The sequence below is a fragment of the Zerene cesonia genome, chromosome 18 (assembly GCF_012273895.1).
Source record: "Zerene cesonia ecotype Mississippi chromosome 18, Zerene_cesonia_1.1, whole genome shotgun sequence".
NCBI lineage: Eukaryota > Metazoa > Arthropoda > Insecta > Lepidoptera > Pieridae > Zerene > Zerene cesonia.
This window is the reverse complement of record NC_052119.1, coordinates 6767014-6779158: the sequence shown is the minus strand read 5'-3', so window position 1 is coordinate 6779158 and position 12145 is coordinate 6767014. Positions and strand designations below refer to the sequence as shown.

General features: G+C 33.8%; 2 protein-coding genes across 4 annotated transcripts in view; both read left to right on the top strand.

Moving 5' to 3' along the window:
• Window positions 1–698: 698 nt before the first annotated feature.
• On the top strand, window positions 699–3150 carry LOC119834128 (acetyl-CoA acetyltransferase, mitochondrial). Of its 3 annotated transcripts, none has more exons than XM_038358420.1 (3): window positions 699–913; window positions 1168–1356; window positions 1814–3150. In XM_038358420.1, the coding sequence occupies exons 1-3, from the start codon at window positions 857–859 to the stop codon at window positions 2834–2836; spliced, it is 1269 nt and encodes a 422-aa protein (XP_038214348.1). In that variant the 5' UTR covers window positions 699–856; the 3' UTR covers window positions 2837–3150. The 3 variants fall into 3 exon arrangements, with proteins under 3 accessions (XP_038214348.1, XP_038214349.1, XP_038214350.1); XM_038358421.1 differs by lacking the exon at window positions 699–913 and adding an exon at window positions 926–1079; XM_038358422.1 differs by lacking the exon at window positions 699–913 and adding an exon at window positions 954–1051.
• A 1672-nt stretch (window positions 3151–4822) lies between these two features.
• Window positions 4823–12145, top strand: part of LOC119833961 (exportin-4-like) — a 12269-nt gene continuing 4946 nt past the window's right edge. The window contains exons 1-11 of the mRNA XM_038358211.1: window positions 4823–5089; window positions 5192–5470; window positions 5581–6408; window positions 6817–6983; window positions 7777–7944; window positions 8352–8458; window positions 8912–9068; window positions 9426–9585; window positions 10005–10165; window positions 10861–10991; window positions 11224–11375. Coding sequence (XP_038214139.1) covers window positions 5039–5089; window positions 5192–5470; window positions 5581–6408; window positions 6817–6983; window positions 7777–7944; window positions 8352–8458; window positions 8912–9068; window positions 9426–9585; window positions 10005–10165; window positions 10861–10991; window positions 11224–11375 — 2361 coding nt within the window. The 5' untranslated portion in view covers window positions 4823–5038. The remainder of the gene's footprint in view (window positions 5090–5191; window positions 5471–5580; window positions 6409–6816; window positions 6984–7776; window positions 7945–8351; window positions 8459–8911; window positions 9069–9425; window positions 9586–10004; window positions 10166–10860; window positions 10992–11223; window positions 11376–12145) is intronic.

The following is a 12145-nucleotide window of genomic DNA, read 5'->3' as shown; positions in this document are numbered from 1 at the left end:
TTTATTAATTGCTAGCTGCGCCCCGCGGTTTCATCCGCGAAAGTCTGTATCCCGTAGGAATATCGGGATAAAAAGTTAAATATGTTATTCATATAATAACACACACACACATCCTTACAAACTTTCGCATTTATAGAATCAGTAGGATAGGATAGTAGGGTAGGATATTCAATAGTATTAATAATCAGTGCCAATCCGGACTCCATCCCATCTACCTGCATACAACATTTTGATAAAAATAAATTAAAATAACGAAGTATAATTATTGAATACGTATTTTTCAGTATAGATAGATAGATGTATGAATATTTGTTTACTCTCACGCGAAAGCAGCTTATCGTGCCTGTATGAAATTTAGCACAAAGATAAGTAGATTTAAAATCTGGATAAGGATATAGGCTAAAATTTATCCGGGTATCACGCGAATGAAGCCGCGGGTTACAGCTAGTAATTTGTATATTAAATTGGAACATGTAACAGACTACAGCGGTAACATCTAAATATTTAAATCATTTCATAATAGATAAATTTAATTACTTAAATGTATGTTCCATAAATAAAAAATAGTATAGCTTATTCCATGGGTATTCAGTTTAATTTTATTAAAATTTAAAGTTCAAAGATCAACTTCCAAAACATATAGCAAGTATAATATGTTGGGTACCTATTTTCAACTTTGCTGCATATAGATAAAGTTTAATTTAGGAGTGACTGTGATAAAGATGCAAATAATTATATTCTTAACAATTCGTTGATAAGCGACATTTTCATACAAATTATTATTGAGATTTGTTATCTACAGACGACGTGTTCTCGCTGAATACTTTGTTCGAAAGTTTTTCTTTATAATTTAACAATGATATTCTCTAACGGAAGTAGGATAATTAACATCAAAATGCGTGCTATGAACAAGGTTTGTGGTTTGTACTTTTAACTTTGGAGATCTTAACTTTTTCCTGCGTCAAGAAACGATAAAAATTTAGTCGTGTTTGAACAATTGAGTGAGCTGATCGACTCGAATTGAGTTTACGCACCCGGAGATAGTATAGTAGTAATATATTTTAAAATTAAATAAATAGGTATTAAAATCAATAAAAAAATATTTCTCAATTTTTTTTTTATTTTTATACGTTGAGAAACTGTTTTAAAAAAGAGATTTTTTACCAGATATATACTGCTATGGCGACTTATTCTACTAAAGTTTCGCTGAATGAAGTGGTAATTGCATCAGCAGTAAGGACTCCAATGGGATCCTTTAGAGGAAGTCTAGCTAATCTTTCTGCTACGGAATTGGGGGCTGTTGCTGTTAAAGCAGCAATCGAAAGAGCCGGCGTTCCTAAAGAAGAAATCAAAGAGGTTAGTTCCAATTTACATACCTACTTTCTACTTGTACAGTTATACGACCTGCTATGTTTGGTTTAATGAATTTTTTCACTTCGCGTGTGTGTTTATGATATCTGATCGTGATAAGATAGTAAAAAATCATAGCTTATTAAAATATGTTTCTTCTTCATTTCTATATTAATGTTATTGGTTATCTAATATGTAATAAGATTGTAGTTATTATTAAACCAATAAATAAACCGCCTTCAAATATCTAGAACTAGACAAAATTTTAAATGAGACCACAGGAATGGCACTAGTAACCTAGTTAAAAGTTCTGAGGTGACAAAGCCAAAACTATACAGTAAAATTGAGAAACTCCTCTGTTTTAGAAGTTGGTTGAAAATTAACATATTTCAAGTTTGGAATATGAAGTACAATTTTTTTTTATATTTTAACAAGATTTGTAACAAAGATATTATTTTTTTAGGTTTATATGGGCAATGTGTGCTCGGGATATTTAGGCCAAGCTCCAGCAAGACAGGCTGTCATATTTGCAGGTCTACCAAAAAGCACAATTTGCACTACAGTGAATAAAGTATGTGCATCAGGAATGAAATCAGTAATGCTAGCTGCACAAGGTCTACAAACTGGTGCTCAAGATATTATGTTGGCAGGAGGTATGGAATCTATGTCAAACGTCCCCTTCTATTTAAAGAGAGGTGACACTACATATGGTGGTATGCAATTAGTTGATGGTATTGTGTTTGATGGTCTAACTGATGTGTATAATAAATTCCACATGGGTAACTGTGCAGAGAATACAGCTAAGAAATTAGAGATAACAAGAGAACAACAGGATGAATATGCTATTAACAGTTACAAACGCAGTGCAGCTGCCTATGAGGCTAAGGCATTTGCCGATGAATTAGTACCAGTGCCAGTGCCACAGAAAAGAGGTGCACCACCAGTAATGTTTTCTGAAGATGAAGAATATAAGAGAGTTAACTTTGAAAAATTTACTAAACTTGCAACTGTTTTCCAAAAAGACAATGGTACAGTCACAGCTGGAAACGCTTCAACGTTAAATGATGGTGCTGCAGCTTTAGTATTAATGACAGCTGAAGCAGCTCAGAGATTGAATGTAAAGCCCATCGCAAGAGTTGTTGGATTTGCAGATGGAGAATGTGATCCTATTGATTTTCCAATTGCCCCTGCTATTGCTATCCCTAAACTCTTAGAAAAGACTGGTGTCAGTAAAGATGATGTAGCCCTTTGGGAGATCAATGAAGCCTTCAGTACAGTAGCTGTAGCTAATCAAAAATTATTAGGGCTAGACCCGGCCAAGGTGAATGTACATGGTGGTGCAGTAAGTCTGGGTCACCCCATTGGTATGTCTGGAGCAAGAATTGTGGTTCATTTGTGCCATGCATTGAAGAAGGGTGAAAAAGGTGTAGCATCTATTTGTAATGGAGGAGGTGGTGCATCATCTATTATGATTGAAAAATTGTAAGTTGGGTGTGTGAAAATCCCTGGTAGAATTATGGTTATGGCTATATATCTTGATAAAGAATTAATTTTATCTGTATTATAAATTATAGAATAAATGTAATATTGGTATAGCCCATGTATAGAACATGTTTATAAATTTTTACTTTTATAAAGTTTAAACTTAACTTGTAATAAATAGAAAAAAGTGCCTTGCTGCTATTTAAGAATAAATAAGTTTATTTCATCAGGGTAACTTAAGTTAGAGTTTGTTAAGTTGTGCAGTATGATATATTCTATGCTATATATTTTATCTTATGATTAAATCAACAATATTTATCCTGGTATTTCATTACAATTACTGTTCATTATTTACAGGCCAGAAGCTACTGATGGTCCGCCTGTAATAACATTTTATACAAAAGATCCTTGTCCTCTGTGCGATATTGTAATGGAGGAACTAGAACCATATAAAAATAGAATAAAAATTGTCAAAGTTGATATAACACATAAAGAAAACTTAAGATGGTTAAGATTGTACAGGCATGATATACCAGTTCTCTTTTTAAATGGACAGTTTTTATGTATGCATCGTTTAAACAGAGAAATATTGGACAAAAGACTTGAAAGAATCGAAAATGAAAAGAAATCAGTGTGAAATTTTATAGCATCAAGATGAGATAATCATTAACACATTTTTAGAGATAGTCTAGTAAACAGACATTAATAGATGTTCTAACTTATGTTCTTACGAGTGCTTAAGCTTGCTACTTTTGCTATGAATTTTTTAAGGTCTCAATATTATGTAACACATTAATATACACATATACATTAAAAAAACCATTAATTTTAGTAATCTGTAATAATTATAGTTGTATTATTGCCTGCGTAATAGTTTTATATTGTTGTGAAGTAATTAAAGTTTCCTTATGACTGAATAAAAAACATTATTTCGAAATGCAAATGGAGCTATATATTGAAATGAAAATTGCATTAGTTTTACTCCTATCTCAAGAACTACTGAACCGAATCCTTTGATCGAAATCGGTCATTACCCAAAAGGATAGTTTTATCTCAATCCTGAGTCTTTCTATTTTTTAACTTGACTGCGCGGGTGAAAAACAAGTTTCATATAAAAGTGTAATATTTTGATTTGTTATCTACAATAACGATATAAAGCTGAAGTTTGTTTCTTTGAATGTGTGAATGTCGGAAACTAATACTCTCCCCTTAATTACTTGATACCTGAGTGCTTTAGGTTATAATATAATATGCATCTATCTCTGGCGAAGCTGGAGCGGATCCCTAGTTCGAAGAGTAAGAGTATACAAGAAATACGCTTCCTACTAATAATATAAATGCGAAAGTTTGTGAGGACGGATGTATGTGTATGTGTGTTTGTTTCTCTTTCACTCAAAAACAACTGAACCGATTGCAATGAAATTTGATATGTAGATAGCTGTCCACCTAGTATTATAATATGTCACTAAATTAAGTTTCTAGATTCAGAAACTAATTTAGAAATTAGAGACTTCGAGGCATCACACTACCCTTAATTGGTTACTGAATTATACTGGTATTGAGTTATTTAGAACCAACGGATTCAGAAATTATCTACGAATGGATTCGAGAATGTTTATAAATCTTGTGACACCGTTTCTTAAAAATCAAAATGTTATCAAACATTAGGGTGCTAACTCCTTGAATGCGATTACATTTTCCTAAAATCAGTGACGATATAATTAAGTCGTCAATTAAAAATTGCTACTAACTAATAAATAAAATAGCACCTAATAAACTGAAATAGCATCTAACATGTACATTCGCAAATATTTTGTCTCCTTATGCGCAAGCGTTTGTACATTTATATATTATTTATGTCATAGCAAGCAACTCAGGTGGTTTGCCTGCCGCTCGGTAGTATAAACAAAAATGTTTGTATTTAAAGCCAGCAATCTAATATTAAAAATATAATTTGCTTGAGTTGTGACATATGTCAGTTTGTGTAAAATGAAAGTCAAAAATGAAGAACTTGGTGAACAATTATCTTGCTAATGTTGATACGAATTGAATTTTACCGGCGCGTTGTATCATTAATCTTTATTGGAATAAAATAATAACGAACTGAAATATACAATAATTCGTTATTATGTGGTTGCCATAAAAGCAGATACAATATTCATTCATAATTTTAGTTACATGTCAATAATTTTTCAACATAAACACCATGGATAATACAGCCATTCAAACTTTGGAAGCAGCAGCTCAAATGCTCATGGTAAATATTGGCTTATTCTGGAGGTTGAAGTACCTTAAGAGTATATGTTTACAAAGTATACACTTATTTTTTGTTTACGTATTTTGTTAAATGTTTCCACAGGCACCGCCGAATTTAGTCACTTCAGAACAAAGACATCAAGCTGAAAGCGTATTTCTTGAGTTTCGGAGTACAAAAAATCCATATCAATTATGTAGGGAGCTTTTGGAAAAGTCTTCCTCTGACTATGTTTTATTTGAAGCTGCAGGCTTGTTTAAGTCTGCACTAATTAGAGAATGGAATTTACTTAGTGAAAACGATATTTCTTCTCTTCGTGACTATTTACTCAACTATTTATTAAGAAAAGACACACCACCTTTTCTTAAAGAAAAATTGTTGCAGGTAAAATGAATCACTTTGTTTTTGATAAATGTAATGTATATACCTATTCGATTGAATTAATCTTATTATCTGCAATAAAAAGTAATATATACCTTGTTCATTTATTTTAGACCATTGCAGTTATAATAAAAAGAGGCAGTATCAATGATTCTGGAAGAGAAAGAAAAGCATTGCTTGATGAGTTAGAAAAAATTATACTAGGGTCTCCTATAGGCCAACAAAAACTAGCCTGTGCACTGATTCAAGCTTTAATGCAAGAATATGCTATAACAGTAAAATCTGCTGATGTAGGTCTAACTTGGGAAGTACATTTCTGGCTGAAAAAGTCATTTGAAGCAACAGATCTGAAGAGAATTTTTAGGTTCATAGTTGGAGTTTTGGAACAGATTGTTCATTCTGGAGTTCGCCCAGAAGGGGATCAAGCATTGTTGACAAAACAGCTGTTAACTATTGTTGAGTCTATATTATGCTGGAGTCATGTCTCACCACTACTTTCAAAGAGATTGATTGGTGCATTTGAAGCTATATATGAGAGTGACAGTGCTCCAGCATTACGGCTTAGTCTAAATTGGAAAGACACTATAATGAAACCAGAATTAATAGCTTTATTCTTTGAGATTCACTTGCATGTAAGACAGAATCCAGATTTAGCAAATCCATCTCTCACTTGCCTAGTACAATTGGCTAGTTTAAGTGGTGTTGTAGTTTCTGCAAATAACCTCAAAGAGCAGTATTTAGAAAATTATGTTAACAACTTTATGAGGATGCTGGCTTATATACAACCAGCTGATAGGGAAATGCTTGGAATTGCAGATATTTACAGAAGGCTTGTACAATTTTTCACACCTCCAATGATAGCAGCATCTCCCCCAACTTTTTTGCAAAATTTAACAACTTATACATGTCACTGTATAAGAGGGTCTGTAATTGAAGAAGGTGTAAGTATTTTAAACTTTAAGTGACATTGTTTTAATCTATACATTACTGATATTACAAAGAAGTTAATTATTTGATTGATTGTATGCAATGATTAATTTTTTAATTAAAAAAAAAACTGATTTGATTTCAAAAATTCTTTTACTAGATGAAACCTGCATCGTAATTTAGTTTTGCCTAGGTAAAAGAAAATTACCCAAATTATATTTTTGTTAAAATGTATTAGATACCTTCTGAAAGATTTATTTTTAAGTAAATTTAGTTTGTTCTTTAGCTTTTTTTTGATAAGATTCAGGTTTAGAAACACATTTTTCACATTTAATCTTCGTTTTTATTATGTTAATGGCATTACAAATATTACATTTTCATATCATGAATTTATTTTACAACGAAGACATTCTGTGTTTAAGATAAATGAAGATACAGTCTGGAGAGAGGCATTAAATAAATTTCTTCACACCTGGAGTTCTCTTGTTCATGATACCGATGGCTTCTCAAATGAGGCCCTCATGAACCCTTGTATAGAAATATTTAACACATATCTTCAATGCAGGCTGGCACCTCCAGATGGAACTAGGTATAGTTTTGGAGTTATAAATTATTATAATTAGTTTATACTAATATTATAAATGCGAAAGTTTGTAAGGATGTGTGTGTGATTGTTGCTCTTTCACGCAAAAACTACTGAACCAATTGCAATGAAATTTGGTACGTAGTCAGCTGGACAACTGGAATAACATATACGCAACTTTTTATCCCGATATTCCCACGGGATACGGACTTGCGCGGGTGAAACTGCGGGGCGCAGCTAGTTCGTTTATAAGGCAAAAAACAAGTGTTGCAAGATGCAGAACTATTCCTATCAGCAATATTTATAAAGAAAAAGAAAACCAGTCTTTCTGAAATGGCTGCATCAGTTTTTACAATAAGTAGCTACTGTGCTTTGCTCGGTGAGTGGGGAAACCAGAGGCCCAGGGTATCCTTTTTCTTACCCTTGCCAGTTGTTTTCTTTTCCTCTTCTCCTCAATCATCACGTTAACCCACACTTTTTAAAGTCGGCCATCCATTAGCAGAGAGAAGCTCTGTGCAAATAGCCTTACACCTCTTCAAATGTTTATTGGTGGTGTTAGCGTTTACAAAAACATTCCCTAACAAATAGCTCAAGTTAAAAGTATAGTTATTTTTGATAATGTTCCTATAAACTGTACAACTAAACATGTTCAATTTAAATATGAATTCATATATATTCTGTTATATTGATCATTTCCTTTTCACAAGCTGTTACTATAATCAACAAGATCCAATAGTGTCACTAGTGTGAAAAGCTTTATAAAATATAATTTTTTTATTTATATTCATTGATCAATCAGAGGTACAGAGAGTAGTGATGGATGCACTGAGGATATCAAGGATGATGTACAAGAGGATGAGCGGCAATTGCACAGTAATGTGCTGCTCACTATAGGTGCTATAGCTCGAAAAGCTCCGGCCCACTGCTGTCATGTGTTGTTTACATTACTGACTGATAGGAGCAAGAGGTAAGAATATTTTGAGTTTATAATATTAATCTTTGGCTAAATATCTATATATATAAAATTCTCGTGTCACAGTTTTCGTTGCCATACTCCTCCGAAACGGCTTGACCGATTCCTCTGAAATTTGGTAAGCATATTGGGTAGGTCTGAGAATCGGCCAACATCTATTTTTTATCCCGATATTCCTACGGGATACGGACTTACGCGGGTGAAACCGCGGGGCGCAGCTAGTATGAATATAATAATATTGAATTAAATTCATTACATAAATCCACTATCAAAAAATAGGCAATTTTTGACAAGTTCTAATGATATTTCATATTCTATAAATTAATTTAAAAAAAAAATGTATTTTTAAAAGGAATTGTCATAAATTTAAATCTCTATCAAGTGAAACAATTATGTCATAGGCTTGAATCTCAGCTGAATTTGATGCATATGGGAAAATTACCAGTTAATGGAGGAGAACAACTAGTGAGTTTATTTGAAGATCTGCATTGGATTCTTATGATAACTGGTAAGAAATATTTTTTGAATACTTAATTTTTTTTTTTAATTTTGAAGCGTTGAACAAAAAGTTCTTATTATAATTCAGAAATTAAGTTTTATTTATCAGAGCATTCTCCATATAAAGATACTGATGGGAATGAACTGATAATTCATTATATCAAATAATTTGATACAATGGGGTTTATTATACAGAGTTTAGCCTAGTCTATGTCTTGTTTAAATAAAGCAAAAATTGTCATTTTACTGTACTTTGTTTAAAAGCAGTAGTTAGTTTTTATGTAAAAAATTCAAAAGTTTCTAAATGAGGGGTTTTTTTTATAAAAAAAGATTTTTTAACTGGAATTTCCTCCCAAACTCAGAAGAATATAACACTTTTTTCATCTATTTGCGGAACAATGTATCCAGTTATGTTTTAAACAATCTTAATGTGTATATTTAACAAATTATTTTTCTTTTAAAGGTCACTTCATAGCAGTAGATTGTGTAGAAGGTGAAACAGTACTTATTCCACAAGAGATAGTGCAGTTCAGTATGTCAGAGAATGCTAATGTGGAAGCCTCGCTACGGTACTTATTTGGCGAAAGCAATAATACGGAAAATGTGGATTCTGTACTGAAGTAGGTTGATGAAGAACATTTTTGTAAATATACTTTTATGTTATAGCCAAAAAATTTAGAAACATAATATTTTCTCTTTTTTTTCTTTTTGTTAATTATCTATAATATGCAACGGTAACTTCTATTCATTAATTAAAATGACAAAAGTTTTTGTTCTTTTCCCATGATTTTATTTTCACCTAATAATGCTTTTAGAAATTTAAGACTTTAACGGTCTTTGACGTTACTTGCGTGAAATCAAGCACAAGAGAATACTAGTTATGCTTACCATTTATCTTAGAAAGCATTAAAGATATTATATGCCATACATCTATACTATTGTAAGTTATTTATTTTAATCACTTAAATAATTTTCAGGTTAGTGGGCGAAATATTTAGAATTAGTGCGTATGAGTGTGTGGCGTTAGAAGCCGGTCTGGGATGTGTGTCGAGTCCAGAACTTTCTGCAACATTATCATGGCTCTTGAAAATTTGGGCTAATTCATATTTGATGCAACAATCGTCTCAATATTCTGAGGTGCATAACTCCACATCATCATAACAAACATTGACAATTATTTAATATTAGACTAAAGCTTATATTATTTTATTGCATATCTATCTAATCCTGACATTTCATTTAAAAATACGTTGTCAATAAGACAGCCAATTATTTTAAATTAAAACACAAGTAGAGTTTCATCATATATTTTCTGAGAAATCCCTACATTTCTGCTAGTATTAATTATATGTAAATGCAAAAGTTACCAAGTCGACATATTCGTCTCTTCTTCACGCTTAAACGTCTGAACCGATTTGGATAGTTTGTGACCCGAGGAACAAGAAACGAGAACTGTATGAGGAAATTTTCGTATTTATTATCTATATTTTTGTTGGACTACTTGAGTGAAGCCGCGGGATAAAAGCAAGGGGAGTTGAAATGTGAGCGGCTCGCAGGTGCTGGAGAGCGCGTTCGGCGCGGGCTCGCAGGGCGCGGTGTGGGCCACGCGGCGGGCCGCGCGCCGCGCCGCCGCCGTGCTGCGCCACCTCGCCGCGCAGCCGCCCGCCGCCGCGCACGCCACGCAGCTGCTGGCCACGCTCGCGCACACGCACCGCAAGTGAGCGCGCACACACGCACACGCGCACGCCCGCTACGTGAACAGTGGACGTGCGACACAGACACACACACGCAACTGTTGGCCAGACACGCACCGCAAGGAAGCGCGCACAAAGGCACACGCACACGCGCACGCGCGCTACGTGAACAGTGGACGCGCGACACAGACACACACACACGCAACTGTTGGCCAGACACGCACCGTAAGGGAGCGCGTACAAAGGCACATGCGCACGCACACGACGTGAACACTGTATAGTTAACGCGCGACACAGACACCAACTGTTGGCCTCGCTCGCGCACACACGCGCACAGGCACACGACGTAAACACTGATTAGGGAACGCGCGTTATAAACGCACACATGCAACTGCTGGCCATGCTTGCGCACACGCACCGCGAGTGAACGCATGCTCATACACGCGCACACATTGTATATACGTCGTGTGATAAAAACCAACCGATGCAGTGCAGTTACACACAGGCATATGCCCATAAAAATTGCGTACATGCGAGTTGAAACGCACGTGCTCACGCACACATGAAAAATCATGATAATTAAACAATGTTATACACCTTATTTTTCAATATTATATGTGCCTATCAGTATATAATATGACATATTATATGTTAATATTGTAAGTCATATTATTGCTGCATCAAATAAATAAATCAATTACGTTGCATCACGTTTCAGGGAAAGTCCATTAGCAAGTTGTGAAGAGTTTTTGTCTTTAGTTGCCTGGGAAGCTTCTGGCAGTAATTTACCGGGAGATATACGAAGAGAGCTACATAGAGCATTTGCTATTGCCGCTACGTATTCTGAAGGTAGCATGAGCATAATAGCGTCCATTTATAATATATTTTTTCTAACGAATTTGTATTGAATTCTAACCAGACCCGATTCAGAAAATAATCAATAGAAATAGGAGTGAATAATTTTTATTCCATAGGGTTGTCAAGCATAAAATAAGTTTTTTTTTTTCATAAGCCTTTCAATTATTTTCGATAAAATTAATGTTTTATTTGGAATAACTTGTGAAATATTTAAAATTTCCAGGTGAAGTGCGAAACAGGCTATTAACAAGTACAGTGGCATTGACGGACAAACTGCAAAATATATTAAATATGCAACCAGACTCGGAACCAGTTCGCACCATGTTGGCGGATACGCTAGATTGCTTTATTGGTGTCACTGAAGGCGTCCATGAAGTATGTATAATAAATTTGCTTAGGAATTTATAAATTGTTATGTCTATCTAAAAGCCTTATTTATGTATATATTGGGCTGTATGCTTTAATATAAAATGTCGTAATAAAATAATAAACAATTGTTGACTTTTTAACCGACTACGGAAAAAGGAGGGTTATGATTTTGACCGGTATGTTCGTTTGTTTGTATGTTCATGTGTTCCTTCTTCACTTTTAAACTACTAATCTTAAAGCAACAAATGATGTATCATTAGAAGCGATTGTCCGATGGTTATAGGCTATGTGCTGTCACACTTATATTATGAATATGGCGCTCTCTGGAGGCAATTTATGTTCAAGTGTGTCGGGTATCACATAAAAGGGTTAATGATTTAATGATAATTTTAAATAAATAACATAATAATAACTAGGTTTTGTCACTGCTTTACTTGCAATCATTCGCTCGATAAACTTTACATTTATTTTATTTTTACGTAGTCAGGTTTCAGTTTTTTTTAACTTTTTTTTGTATCAATTAAACAGCATTATGGTATTCAATGACAAGGTGCTCATCTGCACTAATATTATAAAGAGAAAACTACTGGCCCGATTTCAAAAATGCTTTCACCTTAAGAATGCTTCTACTTCAATTAGTGACATAGCCTATACATGTACCACGGGCGAATCTTGGGCGAACCGCTAGTAAAATATAATGATATATACCTAGTCTTGCCATAAATATTGTAATAAAGAAAAAAGAAAATTGTTAACTGCAAATAACATTTATTACT